The sequence below is a fragment of the Botrytis deweyae genome (assembly GCF_014898535.1).
Source record: "Botrytis deweyae strain B1 chromosome Unknown BDEW_002, whole genome shotgun sequence".
Taxonomy (NCBI): Eukaryota; Fungi; Ascomycota; class Leotiomycetes; order Helotiales; family Sclerotiniaceae; genus Botrytis; species Botrytis deweyae.
Genome location: NW_024066209.1, coordinates 1,103,271 through 1,123,526, shown reverse-complemented (window position 1 = coordinate 1,123,526; position 20,256 = coordinate 1,103,271). Strand labels below are relative to the sequence as shown.

The following is a 20,256-nucleotide window of genomic DNA, read 5'->3' as shown; positions in this document are numbered from 1 at the left end:
ATTACGAAGAATAGCTATATTACTTAATTCTATTAAAAAGAAAATAGATAGAAATAGAGATTATAGACTAGATTTACTTATAATATAATTATAAGGATTATATTTATCTTTTATATCTAAATTAGACGATTTAAATGCTTATTTAGATAATACGATAAATTATTCTCATACCCCCTAAATAGTTTAATTATTTTCATATTTTAAAAATGAAAAGTAATTTGTTTTTATATTCCTTAGACTCTATAATATAAATTCTATATAGATTTAATAGATATATTCATAATAGAATCTGTTTAATTTAAAAGAAGATTTAAAAAAATAATATATCTAAAAAATTAATCCTGATCTTAATAATCTAAAAGATTAGAAGATGAAACTAAAAGTTTTATCTTACTATTATATATATAGTAGAACAGGATAGTAGAATAGAGTATAGATTAGAACTAGTACTATCATATAACAAATAGTTTCTTTTTAATTAATTACTTTATCTTAAATTATCTACTCCTTTAATTAATATTTTTTCCTTTTGTTTTAATTTAGAAAAAACTACATCGTTAGAAAAGTAATAATAAACCAAAACAATTCTTTAAAATTCATTTACAATTTATTTATAATCCTTAGATCATATAATCATACCTAGAGACAGACTCATACTCAATAGTGTTTCGTAGAATATTTATCCTACCTAACGTAATATAACAACACGAATATCCATTAAAGTATCTGGAATGAATCTACGGCGTACCCGGGCCAGCCCGACCCGGTGCCTATCCCTGGTTGGGAAAGCGGAGATCCTGTAACAAAGCTTCGAAATGATATACTGACAGGTGGAGAAGATTCAACTGTTAACTAGCTAACTTGTCAATTGTATTTTTCTTTAACTTATATCCCTTTGAGGATGCATCTCATATTCATAATTGCTCTCAAGCGCGATTATCAGATTCCAATTGGGATGGTGAAAGGATAGCTTATTGCTACCATTCAATAATTAACAAGACTCTATGCCTGGAAAGGAAGGTCTCTTGTCACTGTCCACCGGCCGGAAAAGATTCAACATCAAATAGGAAGGTCTCTCATCACTTGTCTGATATTGCCGCTTGTTTAGATACGTTGAGGGGCATGCATTTACTAATATACGCAACCACCAGTGAACCTATGAACAACAACGATACAAAGTACTTCTACAGAAGCGAGTTCAAGAAAGTGGTACGATGATGATGCTTACGTGCGTGCATTCCATCCGGCCCATTCGGAACAGATGTGTCTCGCGCAGTCGATCAATTTAGGTTAATAGTCGGCTCTCACAAACGGCCTCCTAGTAGGAACTAGGAGGCCGTTTGTGAGAGCCGACTATTAGACGACAGGGATATCTCGCAAGCAATCATTCGGCCCATAGAACAGGGATCCTACTAGCGCCGCGGGTGCACACGAGCGGCACAGCTCGCCTCGTGACTTCACGATACGAGACAACGTAGGAGAAAAAACAGGCCGAAATTGACCAATGCGTAATACTTCTCTCTACGCGTTGTTTTGGTGAGGGTGCACGTACCATTGCATAGTGGTCAATTCCGGCCTGTTTTTTCTCCTACGTATAGACAATCTAACTCCTTATCGTGTACCGTCTGCTATTGGTACAAGATATACTAGCGAGGGGCTCGCTCATGTGATAGATGCCAAGCTTATCAGACGATTCTTATTGGTCTGGAAGATAGAGGGTAGAGATTAGATGGACTAGGAGAATTCTTACGAATTGGGATGTTGATTTCTTTTGTACGCGAGAAATGTGTGATAATGTGTTGAATAATATTGTCATAAGGAACTACTAGATATTGTGCGGTAGACTTACGTGCTAGTGCAACGAGCCCAAGGAAAGGATTATTATTCTCTGCTAGATCTGCTAAATTTGACTGTGGAGCGAGTGCCCATAGCAATGATGCAAGATATGGAAATGGGCGACGTGAAAGCCTCAGATGAGGATGTGACCATTGCTACTGATTTTACCTGTTCATCAGACAGAGGAAAGATAGACACGCCCGAGGCGCGCAACTCGCTTTCCCAAAAAGAACCCGTTGTGAGCATGATTCCCAAAGACTCTACTCCAGCCGCGACTGAACAACCAGTCAGCGTAAGTAGCGAGCCGCAGTATCCCGAGGGTCTGAAACTCGTCTCTATTATACTGGCGCTGTGTTTGGCTGTATTCTTGGTGGCGCTCGATCAGACGATTATTTCTACTGCTATTCCGAAGATTACGGACCATTTCAAAAGCACGGGAGATATTGGTTGGTGAGTGTATTGATGTTGTGTGTTAGGCATCGGATTAATGTTTTAAGGTTTATATGTATGAGTGATTGCTGATGTCTGTAGGTATGGATCAAGCTACTTACTTACGAAAGCGGCGTTGCAGCCTAGTTTTGGGAGGATATACTCTATCTTCAGCGTGCGTGCGCACTGCATTTCTCAAATAAAGAACCGGCTGTTGGCTAACAATTCGACAGATCAAATATACCTTCTTGACTGCCATTGCCATCTTTGAGATTGGGTAAGTAGTCACCACTTCCACTATCACTCCCACGTACTAACAGATCAATACGCAGCTCCTTAATATGCGCTACGGCAAGGAGCAGCAATATGCTGATCGTTGGCCGAGCTATTGCTGGAGCGGGAGTAGGAGGTCTGTTTACGGGTTCGATTATCATTGTTGTGTATAGTTGTAAGTTCTAGCTTACTTCAACTCACTACCCATACAAATGATTTCATCGAGACAAACAGAACTAACTTAAGAAGTACCGCTGCGTAAGAGGCCACTGGCAATGGGTATAATTAGTAGTATGTGGGGAATAGCATCAGTCGCCGGACCATTGCTCGGCGGCGTCTTTACGCAAGTTTCCCATTTACAGACATAGCATCTATAGACCCACTGACCTTCTCAAACAGCGATAAGCTTTCCTGGCGCTGGTGCTTCTACATCAAGTAAGAATATCAATACCCCCTACCCCAAGTCCAGAACCTCAACAAACGCCAGCTAACTCCCCCTCCCCGCCATAGCCTCCCCATCGGAGCCTTCTGTGTCGCTGTAATATCTCTCATCCTTCACATCAACCGCCCTAATAATCCCTCCTCTCTTACCCTCAAACAACGCATCTTAAAGCTCGACCTCCTCGGTGCCTCCCTCCTCATTCCTGCCATAATCTGTCTCCTCCTCCCTCTCCAATGGGGTGGCTCTACTTACCCTTGGAACAGCGGCCACATTATCGGCCTCTTCGTCACCTCAGCTATTCTCACCCTCCTATTCATATGCACGCAAATCCGGCTCGGCGAGGCCGGAACCCTCCCTCCATACCTCTTCCAAAACCGGAATACTGTATGCGCATTCGCATTCTCCGCATTTTTCGGTGCTGGTTTCTTCAGTCTCTCCTACTACCTACCCATATATTTCCAAAGCGTCAAAGGCTCCTCGGCCCTGCACGCCGGGATCCAAATGCTCCCCTTACTCCTCGCATGCACGGTCAGTTCCACCGGAACCGGGGCTGCGATCTCCGCACTCGGGTACTACACCCCAATCATGCTCATCTGCATGGTGTTATTTGCCATTGGCTCTGGGCTACTAACCACGCTGTCGGTCACTACGTCGTATGCGCGGAACGCAGGGTTTCAGGTTATTACCGGTCTGGGTGTGGGCGTTGGGTTCGAGAGCGGGATTATTGTCGCGCAGACAGTGATGTCAAACAAGCGGATTCCGGTGGCTATATCCTGTGTCTCGTTGTTTATGACGCTGGGTGGAGCGGTCTTTGTGCCGGTTTCGCAGACGCTGTTTCAAAATAAGTTGGTAGAGGGGATTGAGAAAAGGGTCCCGGGGTTAAATGCGAGGGCATTCTTGGATAGTGGAGTTACGGAGATTAGGGCGCTATTAGAAACATGGGGGCAGGAGGGACAATTGGAGAAGGTATTGGAGGCGTATGCGGAGGGGTTGAGGGCGACATTTTGGGTTTCGACGGCTTGTGCTATTGGGGGGTTTCTGGCTGCCTGTGGATTGGAGTGGAAGAGTGTAAGGAAGGAGAAAGAGGGGCATTGACCTAGTGAGGTTGGAACAATAGGAATTTTGTATGCTGTGATGGACGGGAAGTTGGTATATGAAACAAAAAATACGATTTGCATGTTATGAGGCTGTAAGCGTAAACAAAATTGATAGAATATACGAATATAAAGGAAGAGATATTATAGGGGGTAAAACAGTTTGGAGTACGTGGGTAACCATCAACAGCAAATTCCCGCTCTGATAATCCGTTGGGTTCATGCAAGTATCCTCTATATATACCTTAGTCAATCAGCTTATACCCCAAAGACTAGTGTCAGCATTTCCAGAGCATACACTCGTGATCCACTGGCGACTCGACTATATCTTTGCAATCCTGTCTTGTTCACTTTGTGTTGTTCGCCAGGCGTAGTACGAGAAGGACTGCTACCTCAAAGTTATTTGCATGGCTTTCATATCATTCTAACGAAGCGCGCGGTGGTATACCACTGGACTGTATGGTCGTATGCAACATTATATGGTGCAATCATGCCGTTTATGCACATAGTCTGTGTTATGTTATCATGACATGAGATAGCAAAATCATGCCACTTTCTCATCACAGATTTTTCGATCTCAACGAAATAAAAAAAATGGCTTTCGCCCATGATGTAACTGAAACAGATTCTATCGAAATACTTTTCAATAGAGCCGGTAAATAATGCTGAGGGGGGCAGATGCGATGATGTTGCGATTGAAACAAAGAAGTGCTGCTCCTTAGATTCAATTGTCCACGGAATGCTTTGCATGCTCCAACATATGCAACTTTGCTTCTAAGAAGAATTTGACATAAAAGGGGGGGGGGAATTGAATCTGTTAGATATCCATTATCAGATATATAATAAATACACTTCTTCTTCAATCTTTCTTCAAATGGGGGCAAGCCCCCAAACCCCCAGACCTCGCTGCGCTCGAAACAATAGAGAAGGGGTTTCTGTGCTGTGTTGAAAGCGGAACAAATGTGGTTATAATGCTCGTACATGTACTTGAGTTGCAGAATTAACCTTGAAGATTGATTGGATTCAATGACTAACTTTCTGCCGGGAAGCGGTGACTGGGCACGTGATTAAGACCATCAAATCGATTTGTTGCATATCTGAAAAAACAATGTCCAATTTACAACCACCTCCATGAATTTAGCGCCAAATTGAAAAAGTTCCACCGTCTGGGAATAAGAACAATTTCTCAGAGTTATTCCCGGCGTAAATCACTCGTGAATATTGCCTGGTAGCTAAGAACTTGGATTTCAACTCTCAAGGCAGCATCACCTTTCACACTCTTCAAGACGTTTTATGTCAAAACACCGGCCAAAAACACTTTATGTTAATACATTAACTTCCTTGCTGTAGCATCGATGATTCTTTTTCAATTGCGACTGTGTCGCGTCATTTGAAGAGCTAACTTGTAGCTTTACGACAATCTAAATATACAACTGCGAAAATGGCCGCCTGGAGACCTCTCAAACTTTCTAACTCTGCTGGCGCACAACCACCCCCCTTTCTCATCTCATCCAAATTCAACAATGATTCATACCTAGTTCAACTGACCGATTTAACGAATACGTGGGTCGAAAGTGTAGATCGCGATGCGATAATCGAACGAAGCAGAGAAGGGAATACCAGTATCGATCCAAGTGAGGATGAAGACCAGTTATCGATATTTCTCGAAAAGATCGGACTTGGTCTTGCAGGAGGAAATGATACCAGTCTGTCTCTGCAAGTCGGGCCGGAAATTGGAGATATCTCACCAAGTCTGCTTCTCCATGTTACGATTCAACTACCTGGTGGATTGAAGGACTTAGAATGGCGTTACGAATTGGCCTTACAAACGCCAAAAGAAACCGTCGACAAGTTGCTTCTTCCGAGTTTAATCGCGCTACAAGAAAAGAAAAAAGAAGTCAAGGAGCTAGTGGAGCTGCTTGAGGAGAAAGATGCGGTTATACAGAAATTGGTGGATACTTTGGAAAATCAAGGGACCGACCTTGGTACAATATTCCATCAGGTCGCAGGAAGGCCTGGAAAGAAAATTGACAGGAAGAAGGCGAGTGAGAAGATCCAAGGATTGAAGATTTTCGACGTAGAAGCTTGGAAGCAGAAGTCGGGATCTGATAAACCGGACGATAAGTGGGAGTTATTGAACAATGTCTTTGGTGGCAATGATATAAGTCCAAATATCTCCAAGGCGGATAGTCTCGGCAAAGAGGATCGGAAACACAATTGGTGGGAGCATATGCAGGGCAAGACGGTCGGTACGTTAGGGAGTAAGCTTGCGACAAACGCAACGGGTTCATCATGGAGAAGTACTCAACAAGAACATACACAACACGAGGATGATTTTCAAGTACAATCAACACCACCTCACCTCTCGAGGACTAGGGCGAAGCCTGATGTTTCAATGGATGATTCTACAGATGATGATGATGATGATGATCTTGATGCTCCATCCCAGCGTTCAAGAGTACCAGATAATCTGTCTATTTCGCAAGCTCGCGCACCAAGTCCCGATCGAACTCTAAGCCCAAGTCCGCCAAGAGTGAAACCCCTTGTTAAACTGGGTACAAAACGCAAAGTTCCAACACCAACTCCTCCAAGTGAAAACGCAGATGATACCACTGAAGATGAAGAGCCTATACCAGACAGTTTACACTCTACGAATGCAATTGATAATAATGATAATGATAATGATACCACGGATGATGAAGCCCCATCCTCTCCACCATCAAAACGACAGCAGAGTCCGAAAGCTTCGCCAGCTAAGCAGAAAGGCAAGCTTGGGAAGATAGGCGGAAAGAAAGCTTCTCCAGAACCGGAGTCGGAGCCGGAGCCGGAGCCAATTGTTGAACCTGAGGCTATTAAGGTGCGACCTAAAAGAGGCATGCTCGGCAAAATCGGCGGAAAGAAAAAGGAGACAGCATCAATACATGACATCGACTCTCAGAGTTCAACATCACCAAAGAAGAAGCTGGGTACGATCGGTGGGAAGAAGACCGCTATCGAGGGCGCTAGTCAGGAAGAAGATATCCCTGACGAAGTGAACAGAGGAAGGGGAAGAGCACTAACGACAGAGGAGATGGAGAAATCAAGAGAAAAAACCCCACCACCAAGGGAGACTTCTGAGGAACGGGCTGATAAGAAGAGAGCGATTTTAAAAAAGGAATTGGAGGCAAAAAGTAAGGCGCCAGCTAAAAAGAAAAGGAAATTTTGAGGGGAGGAGTCGTGGGTAGTGGAAATGTGTAAACATATAAGTATGTTCATCTGCCCCATCTGAACAATTCTGCATTTTCTTTACAGACCTTGCTTCTTGCCATTGGCCTTTGCGCACATTATCTATTTTCCGATTATCTACAGCATCTCATCAGCCTCACTAGCTAGACGATAAGTCTCTCTATTTGAAGTTTCATTACACTCGTCACCCAATCACATAGTGAAAGTACTTTCTTTGTGTTTATTGCACCCTTACAAAATTCATTCGAGTACTGTTCAATTTTTGAATGCCAACATCTCTTGCTTCAAGTCATTTACCTTCCCTGATGCGCGGCCTCTGGTGCCTCTCTTCATGCACCAAGGATTACCTCGACGCTCTATTAAGACACTCCCAATTTATTCAATATCCCTTCCTCTCCCAGTAGCTGAGTAAGACTCGAGATCATGGTTGCATATGTCAAGCACGGATCACATACTACCCATATTGTTGCCATGTGGTTTTGTTGCATGTCTAGAGCACAGACCGCATTGTTGAAGAGTTGTTTGTACAGAGGTGAAGAGGTTTGTCGTCTTGTGTCTTCTTCACACCCTCGTGTTCTTCCGATGCTTCCAACACCTTTTTCGATGCACTGGTTGCGTTGGCATGCTTTGGCGAAACATCCATCTACACAGATAAGTCACATGGTGAAAAGCCTTCGCCATGTTGTTTTGTTGCTTATCGCAAGCACAGACCGGGCTCTTGCGAAGCAAATGTTTGTGTAAAGTACCCGGGTAGAGAGAGATCTTTTGCTCGGTCTCGACGTGGTTCTACATCTTTCAGTATGCTCCGGGTATAGGCGGGATGCGAGATGGGAGACTCGTCAACACTTACTTGGGATCTACAATCTATCATGCCTTGTGTTCGTAGAACGATCAGTGGTATGTATAGATGCTATGGATATCGCATTGCGCAACAGGTGGGTAGGGCTACTGGTCAAATGGGTACTTACTTGGAATGGAAGTAGGTGATTTGTCTTTGATCGATACTAGATGAGAATTTCCAGATATGCTATGTCAATAAATAACGTAAATGGATGCACAAAGTGGTTTTATAGATAGCCCTGGTTAGGGAGGAATAAGCATGTCGATATGATACGTGTAAAGCGTATTAGTCTGTCATGTTAATGCTCAACCCCTTTTCCCCTCGAGCCCAATCAAGCGGTATCCAAATCCGAATCATCTTTCTGTGATGGTCAACAAATACATTCAAATTCTACATGATGAAGAGATTGACTTTGAGATTCTACAAATGTGCACAGTTTGGACCGCATCACCATAGTGGTAATGTGTGAATCGTTATATAATACTCGTCTGTGCAATCGAGTGAGTATATCATCTTCACTATAAGTATATCATCTGCAATACATGCATGTACTGTATTGTATGTCGTACACTCATAAGGCTGAGACAAGCCTTCTGTCTATACAGATGTACGTACGTACGTACCTATTGAACCGAACTAATTCCAACGTCTCAGGTAAATGATTAGTCTCAATGTCTAATAATGCTTGAATCCCCATATTCATTGATTTGATTCATGAGATAGTAGGTAGGTATTTGTGTAAATAGATAGATAGTAAGCAAGCAAGTAAGTAAGTAAGTAAAAAAAGAAGCCAGACATCAAACCAATCTCCCATCGCGATGATAGAAATACAGACATGCAACAAAAGAAATGGTCGTCCTTGATTTTTTCACCGGGTGTGGCATTTGTTGCATGTCTGGAAAAGATGCATCGCGATCTTGTTTTGGTCATGATATCCTTTTCGATGGATGGGAGGGTACGTATATACATCGATACATAGGGTAGACACATAAGGGATGTATGTATTCAGCCAAACCCACCCGACGAATTCTCGATGCAGCGCATTTCTTTCAGATCCTCTTTGACGAAAATGCCCCGGAGAAAAGGAAGCGAGGATCGCGACGTGTTTATTGGGGGAGAGAGATGATTGCTTAGTCAGTAACCTATCGGCATCGCGATTTTGAATTCATGGGCTGGAGATGAGATTGTGGGATTCTTTTTGTGAATTTGTGAATTTCGATTGAAGTTTGGGTTTTGAATTGGGGTAGGTACCTACTATGTTTTTCCAAGGCACATTTGAAGAAATCTGGGAATAGGGGAATAGGGGGACGGGGAAATTAGTTTTGTTGCATGTCTGACATCGTCGATGTAAAATAATTATTTGCTGATGAGGGGGATGGATTGCATCGTGACGGCATCATTGAGGGTTTTCTTGGACCGGGTATTCATTTCATCGTACGATATGATGAGGATTGGAGGGAGGGAAGGAGGGAAGGAGGGATGGGTGGATGGATGGATGATGATGGTTGAGATGCGATGCGATGAAATGAGATGAGATGCGATGAGATGGATGAGATGCCGATGACGCTGGTGGTTGGGAAGATGGGATCATTATTAGGTCAGGTAGGTGGGACTTTTTGAATCGTTGATGCCTGGCTGGCCTGATTGATGACTAATGACTGATGATGCCTATTCCCTATTAATGGATTTTTGTGTAACGACCTCGGATTCCGGATGTGGACGAACATCGAGATTTAGGGGGAGATGGAGGGAAGGAAGGAAGGAGGGAAGGAGTGATGGATCGATTCGATTCGATTCGATGGGTCGATGCTTTTTCGATGCTTTGTTTGTTTGTTTGGTTTGTTCGCTTGTGGGTGGATCGGGTAATGGTGATGGTGATGGTGATGGTGATGGAATTGAGGGAAGGGAAGGGGTCACGGGGTTTATGATTTGGGAGTTTGATGGTTTTGATTTTGACATCGACATCGACATCGACATCGACATCGACATCGATTCATCGTGAATCGTGATGAATTCTGAATTGTGAATTGTTTCAAGGGGAAATGAGGATCGAATTGATTGATGCTACGATTCTGATGGTTTGATTGATCGATTTGTTGGTTTATGTGATGTATACCTACCTGCCTGCCTATGAGAATGAATCGGCGATTACTATGTTGGTTGTGTAGGTACCTACTAGGTAGTATCTTCGAGTTGGTATATGATATCAAATATGTGATACTTTGATAGGTAGGTATATGCTATCTTTTTCGTCTTCATCATCATCTTCTTCTTCTTCTCTTCTTCTTCTTCTCCTTCATCTTCTTCATCTTCTTCATCTTCGATTTACTTTACACTTGACATCTTAGATGCAGGTACATACTAGATACATCACATCACATCAGAGATCTCTCCAAGAAAGATGTTCCCTAGTACCTCACATCATGCCTGCACCTTCCTTCCTTCCTTGCTTCTACATAGGTACATACCTTTCTTTCTCGCCACCATACATATATATCACATTCACCCTTTCTCTCTACATCCTCAATATGTTGCACATCTCACTATTCCCCAACTCATCGTTCTTTCTCAAATACCATCCTGAGATTTTCCGTTGCATATCTTAGTATTCACCTTGGTGACTCGATGCATACGTCAGTAGATATTATTGATAGCCCTGGAGCAACTCAGCAAATCTATAAGTCTTGTTGCATATCATAAACAATTCACTTGAGATCTTGGTGTATGAATGGAGTAGGTACTACCTAGGTACTTAGGTATAGATACTTACTTTATTGTTTTCCTTTCTCTAATATATACTCGTCCATCTGAATACCTAGCTACCTGCCTACGTATATTTTCAGTTGAATATCAGCATTTACCTTTTCGTCCTGCGTGCTGGAGTAGATGTAAATGTACGATTCGAAAAGGAGCAAATCCTGTTTGTTGCATATCGTATATGATTCACCTGCGTCCTTCTCGTCACTTATCAAGTCATTCATTCATTCATACGAATAGAATAGATAGGTAGATACCTATCTACACCTAATTCCTCTCCCCTTAGAGTACATCACTAGATCTTTGTCTTCACATACTTGGTTTGTGATTCATCTACCAGCTATCATCATCGAGTCAACACGTATGTATCATTCAAAGAAGGAGAATTTTTCCTACAATCCATCATATACTTATAAACATCACATCATACAAATTATCAAACCAGATCTCTATCCCCAGATATCACTATCCTTAGCTAGGTACCTACCTACATATCTTAACACCTATTTACCTAAATTCCAGCTTCCTCTGTTCTTCCTTCGATACCTTCACACACACACACACACACACACACACACACACACATATATATATATATATATATTACTCAGAGTAAATAAGTGAACATGTATATTTCTACTACATATCTTCAATATCCACCTCAAGATTTGAACTCTCTTGAACTCTGAAGAACACCTACCAGTAGAGAAATTGGGTGTGTGGTAAGAAGCGCAGTGCTGTAAATGCTTACCTATGAGATCGAGTGAGAGAGATGTATGGGAAGACTTGGATTATACACATGAGTAATAAGTAGAGAAGATGTGCGAAAATTAATGTTTGTAGGTACCTAGGTATCGAGAGGTAATCTACCCGATGCAATTTGTAACAGGAATACGGACTAAAGATGCAAGCAAAAGCAAACTCGAAAGAAACCAATCAAACTAGACTACTCATCGAATGCGAATACAAATACAAATACAAATACAAAATCTCCTCCATCGAAAGAAAGAAAAAGAACAAAAAAAAATGCAGTGCTCCTCCTCCATCCATAAAAAGAATATCCAACAATTAACTTACAAGAACCCAGACTCATTACCACAACCCCTGAAATTCCTCCACCATTCACCATTCACCCAACCCCTTTATTACGCTTTAAACCCCTCCACCTGAAACTGCATTTTGAATCCCTCGTGCGCCTTCCTCCTCCCCCTCTTATCAATATACCCCACCATAGCCGCAAACCCCAAACACCCCAACGCAATCACATACTGACCAATCTGCAACGGCACCCCCCTACTAATCTGCTGTCCCGTGTTCCTACTCGTGACAAACTGGATGGCTCCCCCAGCAGTACTGATACTGCCCGCTGCACTCATCATGTTACCCGCGCTCCACTGCAATATCGCGGATGCCATTTTGGAGGTTGGGAGAGTCCAGATCGTCCAGAGGACGCCGATGCTGAAAGCAAAGAAAGGTACGAGGATTAGAGGGAGAAGTTTTTGTTGAATGCCGACGGCGAGCTCGATGTTTTCCGCGGTAGACGTGTCGGTGCTTCCTTTGAAGAGCGCCGCTTGCACGATGGCGGCGGCGCTGCTGGCGGTTCGGCCGTAGGGAAAATTCGGTGTGCAGACGTCTTTACCTGTGCTAGGAATGATAGCGCAGACTCCTGGAGTAGGGTTAGTATGAGTTGAGACAGATATGTATGTGTGTAGAGCGTATACGTACCAAAATAGCCAACTCGAAAATTCGGGACGATAAACTCGTCAGATGCGCCGCTAAATACGTTGATGGTGAAGAAGGCTCGGGAGATCACGTTATTGGCCATGCATCCCGTCAAAACGAAGACTGCACTTTTATTAGCAATCTCTCTCGTATGCTGATTGATAAAGTGGTTCACTTGGACTTACAATATAAACCAATAATAGGAAAGCCAGTAACCATGAACAACATTCGTCGAATCCACAGTTGTTTCGTCGGCAACTTCTCGTCTTCTTCGTGGTACCCACCTACATAATCCACCGCCCTATCGATTGTTTCTCTTACTCTTTCACTATACTCCATCAATCTTTCCCTTGCAAGTCGCAGGTTTCTCTTCTCTTCTCGAATTGACGCCTTTTCATCTTCGACTTTCTCTTCCTTAGCTCGAATTGCTGCATATTTTGCTCTCAACTGAGATTTCTCTCTTCTTAATTCCGATTCACGCCTCCGCAACTCAGATTCATCTCTTTTCACATCCCTATGCTTCTCTATTAACACCTTTGCAGCTTCTCTCTGGTCATTTTTGGCGACGTAGGCTTTTTCCTCAAATCGTTCCTTTTCCTTGGCAAATTCTGCATCTTGTCTCCTTAATCTCGATGCTTTGTCTGCTAGACTTCTCATCTCCATCGCCTTTTCTTCTGAAGTTATCTTTGCCCCTGCCTCTGACCACCATCTTTGATCTCGAGGGCTATCTTGTCCCTTGCCAGACCACCAACGATCTCGACTGCTTTTATGTTGTTTCTTCGAAGCAGAATAATTTGGATTGTTCTTCTTTCGGCGCTTTTTCTTCTGGTGACTTTTCCACAACACTTTGACAGCAGGCCGAGCCAGCCACATTTACCTGTCTCTGAAATTTGTATCCGGGGGTCGACTTTTGTATGAAAACATAAATAAACGTGGCACGGAAAGTATTTCTCACTCATCAATGAAACAAGAGTAAATCAACCTGAAGTAAACATCCTCGATTTTCGATCAAAGTTGGAACAGGGAAGCATGAAAGATGCTGGAAGGGGAGTTGGGGGAATGCTTGCATTATCTCTTTGGTGAAAAGATAGGACTCCGGCCTTGGTCATAACCATTATATGGGTTTGTGGTTACTACAGAATTTTGTAATGACCACACTAGAATCATGCGTAAGGTCTAGAATCCAGACCTGTAAAAGATGCCTTCTTTATTTGGGGCTCAAGATTGGCGGGCCAGCAGAAGATGGCGTTTTTGAATGCTGAAACGCACGCGACACTCATTTAAACCCATTCATTAACACAATTCTACACAGGCAAAAGCTTTGGTCGGGTTGAAACCAACAGAAGATGACAAGTTTGACAATGTTGTGGCTGTGGTTGGATATGTAGTAGGATCGCGCGTAATCTTGGTGGACCGCTTGGTGTGGCTGTTGGTAGCCACGACCACTCCAACGACGAGTTGATCCTACGATTTTCGGTTGAGTAAAAAGTGATTTACAATGATATCAAAGTATTTTGCATTCATCAAGAACAGTAATAACTGTGCCGACGATTTGATCATTGCTACATATTTGAGCAGGAAGTGAGTAATGATTGCACGTTTTGCAAAACAAACTAAAGCGGTGATATACAACGCATGGAATACAGGTGAAAGGCTGCAGAAAATACATAGAGGCAAAACATTATCGAGGTTCTTGTCTAGAAGGGGCAGTTTTACTAGGCAATTAGAGAACCTCATGGCCTACCTGCCTGATAGCAAAGCGAGGAAGCTTTGTCGAAGTTTGACCTCCTTCAAAGCCGAAGAAAAAAAGGTCATCTGCCCTACCTTAAACTTGCGATTGACTCAGATTCAGATCTTGTTGGATTATATGATAAGAAGGATCTCTTCCCGACCTCCATCAAATCGAATGCATGAAATGGCGGATGTTTGACACATTTACCAGCTATTCCCTCCAGTCAAATTTCATCGCTTGGGGAGTCATCTCAATCTTTGTCTGATAGCCTTTTTTCTTCTCAAAATCCTTTGAATCCTTCGACATAAAACTCGCAAATGGCTTCGAGATATAATATAGTCGACTACGACTCGGACGATGAGCTGGAACTCAGTCCGCACATTAATAATCTCATCTCAGCAGCTGAGTTTGTTATTCGGCTGTTAGAAAGGGGGAATATCGATTATGCTTTAATGGGAGCATTTGCCCTTAAGTGCTGTGGCAGCGCTCGTGATACAAATAATATTGATATAGTGGTAGACACTTCAATGAAGAAGATATGGCAAATTATTGAGCCAGAGAGCAGGTAACTTGCCATGAGCATTCGACTTTCAAACTTACTCTGACATTAATAGATTGGTAATTCCTCAATCCCGACTTGTTGCAGATGTAATGAAAATATTTGTCAAGACTGGTCCAAATTACGATGGATGTTCAGAAACAAGACTCGTCGAGGTAGAGTTAATTGCACCCGGTAAATATCTCATAAGATTTCATCTTGCAATGAGTATTAACAAATCAACTAGGATCAAATGGTACTCCGCGAGATATACGAAATCATCAACAAACTCTCGTGGTACCCAGTCCATCAGGACATCAGATAGCTCTCAAAGCTTTAGATGTTCTGTACTTGTTGCGGAGCAAACTGGATGTGATGGCCGCACGAGGAGCCCCCAAAGACTATCTAGATGCTCAATTTATTGTCGGAAATTGGAGACAAGAACTGGAGAGAATTCAAGAATACTCCGAGGTAGCGAGTACGCAAAATGATGTCGAGTTGATCTTGACTCCACCATATTCTCCAATGGTTTGGTAGGTAGAAGTACACTGTAAGTGATGTATGAGTAAGGTCTTGTAAAATAAAGAGGAGTCAAAAAGGAAGTCAAAGATAGTATTTGTCGGGCTACAAAATGCACATGGGCATATTATATTTTTATAGCTAGCCGTTGATCATCGAGACTGCAATAGCCCCCTTTTGTGAGATGCTTCATGAGATGTCGCCAAAGCGTATATCTTAATTGGAGAAAGGAAGCACCGTAATGTTGTAACACAATTACTGTAGTGTCCAGAAGATAAAAAGTTTTCAAGCCGATACGAAGATACAAAGATACCAAACGGGCATATACGGAATAATTGACATACGGGAAGATGCTCAAGATGATGCATTGTTTTGGTGTTGTGTCTTGTTGTGTTTGGTTGTGTTTGGTTGTGTTTGTGTTAATTGGTAACATTCCTCGGGCGGTGAGCCTAGTAACTTTTTGGGTCGGCAGTTTCAGCACCATTTCAAGGTCCAAAAGGTTTAGAAGAACCTAATATGCTGGATACCTACCTCCTACCTGGGTAATACTGTCATTTTATTCACTACTCAAATGTTGCTCGGTATCGAATTTAGGATGCCTCCTTGAGGACATACGTTTATAACCTGCAAACATGAACAAAGGAAAGATGATGAGGAAATTACTTGGACAAACTGCTACAACTGTCGAGGCTTCCGACATCAACAATGACTCGCCTCAACTCCGACCGACTGCTTCACAGGGTACCGTCTATTCAGCCGGCGCACCACTTTCATGTCTTGGTCGCGCCCCGGATGGTTCGCGCGCCGTTATAGCTGGACCGAAAGTCTTCAAGATCGTCAAAACAGAAGGGTCGAAAATTACAGAGGATATTGATCTTCGCACCTCGATATCTGCATATCCCACAGGGCATGATGGTACGGCAGCTACCTCAGACCAACTTAATATTAGGGCCGTTCGATGGTCTCATACGCAATTCAGCTCTACGATAGTTACAGCAGGTGGAAATGGAAGGATAACGGTCTATGACCTCAATCGTGCAGGAGGAGAAGGATTCGAGCTTGCGCGAATTCAGGAACACCCTCGACAGGTTCATAAACTTGCGATCAATTCATTCAAGGGGAATTGGTTTTTGTCAGCCAGTCAAGATGGATCGGTCAAGTGTTTCGATTTGCGTGACACCCGTCGAAGTGTGGCTACTTATAAATGTAACGCAGATGCTGTCAGAGATGTGAAATGGTCGCCAACGGATGGCATGGAGTTTGCTTGCTCCACGGATGCTGGGATCTTACAGAAATGGGACTTCAGGAAGTCATCTGCTCCCATTATGAAGATAACCGCTCACAATAGTGCTGTCTTTTCAATTTCATGGCATCCGGATGGAGATCATATTATAAGTGGAGGCAAAGATCAGCAATGTCATGTGTGGGATATGTCAAAGTCGGAGAGGGGCCAAAGGCCTCGATATTCCTTCACCACACCCGCGCCCATATCGAACGTCTGTTGGAGACCTGCTTGTTGGACAGCCACCGGTCAGGGGAAGAGAGTTGCCCAAGTTGCTGTTTCTTATGATGACACCAGCGCCAATAGAGCCCAATTTTCGACGGTACATCTATGGGATATCGCGAGGTCTGCCATGCCATTCAAAGAAATTGAGGTGTCAAATAGCGCGCCCACGGGCATACTCTGGAGCACTCGAGATCTTTTGTGGAGCGTTGATAAAGACGGTCACTTTGTGCAAACAGATGTCGCATTTTCACCAAAAGTTATCGATCGTAGAAGTTTATCAACATTTTCTTTCTCTCCTACAGGTGATGTATTGATGTTAATGGAGGAGAGACAAGCTCCTAAACGCGTTCGGCCTTCTATTAATTCTCCAGAGTTATCTTCGAGCTCTCAGCAGCACTCGAATGCTCCATCTTTTGCTATAAGTCATAGTGACTCCGAGGAGGATGTTGTTGGCAGTTTTTTAGGCCCAAGAAGACGAAAGCATCATCGAGGACAGCATAGTGGACGACTGACACAGAACCTGAGCACTACTCCACCAAATCCAACAGGAATGGCCGACAGCAGAGTAATGAGACTAGAAGACGCTGTACAAATTACTGGTGTTTATAAGCCCCAACAAGTCATGGCTATTGGCCATGCTCCCTCGACACCAAAGCGTGCGAAATACCAATATATGTCTAGATGTTATTTGGAATATTTGACGAAGAACGCCATTGAGGCAGCCGATAGCACTCCTTTGAATCTCACCATTTCAACAACTATAGAACACTTTGCTAAAGGTGCCGAGTACGCAAGATACTATCGGCTGGCTCAAACATGGAGACTCCTTGGTTTCACGATGGATCTTTTACTAGTTAGACGTGCGGAGTTTCATCGCCAGCACAGACTACAGAATCTCTCGCGCAAAGATTCGGGACCAAAACGTATCGATAGTTCTACGAAGGTTGATGAACTTGATGAGTCAAATGAAAAGACCCCCCGAAAGAATCAACGCCCTGCTGCCTCGAATGAAGTGGCCCTTCATCCCGCGGTGAGATCAATCATTGCGGATGAGATTGAAAGCACTTCGAACGTGACAACGCCACTTGTGCGCCCTGTTATGGATTCTATTGCAGAAATGTCGGAAGCGATAAATACACCAATGGTAGGAAATGACACGTTGGTACTTCCACCACCCGTCACCTCGACAGTTCGTGAGCCGATACCTGTACCAGTGACTGGTAGTTTTACCTCTGACCAGACAACATCAAGTGTAGAAGGTTATGACTTTTATGGTATGGATGCTTTCAAACCAGCCGTCGATTTTGTTCCGCCTAAGAAACAGCCTCTTCGTTTAGACTATTCGGAGCAAAATAGTTACGCTCAGAGAATGGGTCTCATTCGTCATGATTCTGGGGAAAGTTTTCAGATGTTTTCAACATCGAATGATTCCCAGTCCAAATACCTTGGTGGGGGTTCGGATAGTGATGCTCATAGTGTGAGGAGAGATGAATCTTTGCGAGAGAGAGTTTCTAGTTGGGAAGGCAATGTTGCTGGACATTCCAAGGGTACATCGAGTCTCAATTCTCGCCCATCCGAAGAATCCATTGAGAATACATCTGAAGCAGTGCCAAAAATTGTAGTTCCAGCCCCGAAGATTACTTCGCCAGTCCAAACTCATCGCAAAGTTCCTCCAACACCGAAGACAATTGAACCCGCCTCTGAAAACGTTTCTTCCGATCCAAACCTCATCGAAACGGATTTCCTTCCTTGGCCCAGCGATGATGACACCGAATTTGTTATTCCTCCACTAAACCCCACCACTCTTGTTCAGCGCGCTATCGAATTCGAAACCCAAACTGGCGCTTTGAACGCAGCTGCAATGGTCCTCCTCCTTCGACGTCTCCTTCCTCCTGACGTCATTGATCCAATCCATGCTGAAGCCATCCTCCGCCAATACAACCATCGACTTATGAGTATGCAACTCTGCTACGAAGCAACTCTCCTCCGAAACCTGTGCGTCCCGCTCTACTCTTCGATTTTTGCGTCTACACAGGAACAAGTCAGTGTCGGTTTCTACTGCACAGAGTGTAACAAACCTCTTGAAAATGACCCGCTCGTCCCTGGCTCGGAATGGTCCTGTCCCCGTTGTCGCAATCCCATCATGGCTTGTCCGGTTTGTCAGCATGGGGATGATGTCCCGGATAGTCAGGGGCCACAGACGTGGTGGTATTGTGGTGGGTGTGGACACGGTGGTCATACAGCTTGTATGGGAGAATGGCATGGCGATCAGGGCGACAGATTCAGTGGAGGAATGTGCCCGTTGGAGGGCTGTATGCATCCTTGCTTGGAGGGAAAGTGGAGGGACGAATTGGTAGAGGAAAGGAAGGAGAGGAGGGCCAGGGAGTTGGAGAGAGAGGTTAAGGAACGCACTGCCGGGCCAGGTCTTGCAGGTATGGGTAGGTGGGATAGAGGAAAGAGCGTTAGGAGGGATGTCAGGGAGGTGGGTCAGAGTCGGGCGGTGGAGGGTGTGAGAGTTGCATTGGGCTTTGGTGGGGGAGGCGCTGGTAGTGGTCCTGTGGTTGAAAGGAGAAGAAGCGTTAAGGTTTTGGCGCCTGGCGAGGAGAATACACCACAATGATTGCGAGATTAGGAAGCTAGCGTTTCTCGTCATGATGGGGAATAAAGAATTCGGTATATAGGCTTGATCTCACGAGTGAGATTGGATATTTGCTTTAAATGACATGGCATGGCATGGCATGGAATAGTAGATGGAGGCGTTTGGTCAGTAGGGTATACCCAAGGGTGGTTAGCACATATCTATATACACATGCATACATTCTAGTCCGCAGGGTGTGGATGATCACACAATAATAATAGTATAGCACACCAGTAACAAAGAAAGTATAGTATGAGTTGCGATTGCGATTGCGGAGTAATAAGGAAAGAGCAATTTCCCCCAACATCCATCCATCTGTTCGAGAGGTGTTGAACTCGCATCTTTTGCTTGAAACAAGTCTTGTGACGGACGGACGAAATATGATGTAGCTGTAGCAGAGTCTGGCCCAGCCAGATCTTACGACAACACAATCACAAAACTCACAGCTGTATTCACAAAAAAGAAGAAGACATTCTCCACTTCTCTTCACTTGCATGTCATTCTCTGTGTATACCTAGATACCTAGGTATCTATAAAACCACGAACCTAAAAGTTCCCATCTCATTCCAGGCCCCTAAACGATCGAACCTAAAAGTCCATCTCACTTGTAACAAATCATCCATTTTTCTTTCCATCAATCCATCAATCCACAAAACCATACTATTTTGATAATTCCTCTCATCCCCAGCTTATAATCCCACTC

General features: G+C 43.6%; 5 protein-coding genes across 5 annotated transcripts; 4 read left to right on the top strand and 1 right to left on the bottom strand.

Moving 5' to 3' along the window:
• Positions 1 to 1,933: 1,933 nt before the first annotated feature.
• EAE98_001031 (uncharacterized protein) lies at positions 1,934 to 4,075 on the top strand (the record flags this gene model as incomplete). The annotated part of the gene is made up of 7 exons (XM_038948648.1): positions 1,934 to 2,286; positions 2,368 to 2,440; positions 2,499 to 2,542; positions 2,598 to 2,713; positions 2,788 to 2,881; positions 2,938 to 2,973; positions 3,049 to 4,075. 7 exons carry the CDS (start codon positions 1,934 to 1,936, stop codon positions 4,073 to 4,075), a joined length of 1,743 nt encoding a protein of 580 aa, XP_038814914.1.
• A 1,440-nt stretch (positions 4,076 to 5,515) lies between these two features.
• On the top strand, positions 5,516 to 7,279 carry EAE98_001030 (uncharacterized protein; the record flags this gene model as incomplete). The annotated part of the gene is made up of 1 exon (XM_038948647.1): positions 5,516 to 7,279. One exon carries the CDS (start codon positions 5,516 to 5,518, stop codon positions 7,277 to 7,279), a length of 1,764 nt encoding a protein of 587 aa, XP_038814913.1.
• A 4,763-nt stretch (positions 7,280 to 12,042) lies between these two features.
• EAE98_001029 (uncharacterized protein) lies at positions 12,043 to 13,492 on the bottom strand (the record flags this gene model as incomplete). The annotated part of the gene is made up of 3 exons (XM_038948646.1): positions 12,043 to 12,563; positions 12,623 to 12,742; positions 12,805 to 13,492. The coding sequence occupies 3 exons, from the start codon at positions 13,490 to 13,492 to the stop codon at positions 12,043 to 12,045; spliced, it is 1,329 nt and encodes a 442-aa protein (XP_038814912.1).
• Positions 13,493 to 14,668: 1,176 nt separating this feature from the next.
• On the top strand, positions 14,669 to 15,426 carry EAE98_001028 (uncharacterized protein; the record flags this gene model as incomplete). The annotated part of the gene is made up of 3 exons (XM_038948645.1): positions 14,669 to 14,916; positions 14,966 to 15,084; positions 15,137 to 15,426. 3 exons carry the CDS (start codon positions 14,669 to 14,671, stop codon positions 15,424 to 15,426), a joined length of 657 nt encoding a protein of 218 aa, XP_038814911.1.
• Positions 15,427 to 16,040: 614 nt separating this feature from the next.
• EAE98_001027 (uncharacterized protein) lies at positions 16,041 to 19,535 on the top strand (the record flags this gene model as incomplete). Its single annotated transcript, XM_038948644.1, has 1 exon — positions 16,041 to 19,535. One exon carries the CDS (start codon positions 16,041 to 16,043, stop codon positions 19,533 to 19,535), a length of 3,495 nt encoding a protein of 1,164 aa, XP_038814910.1.
• Between the last annotated feature and the right edge of the window lie 721 nt (positions 19,536 to 20,256).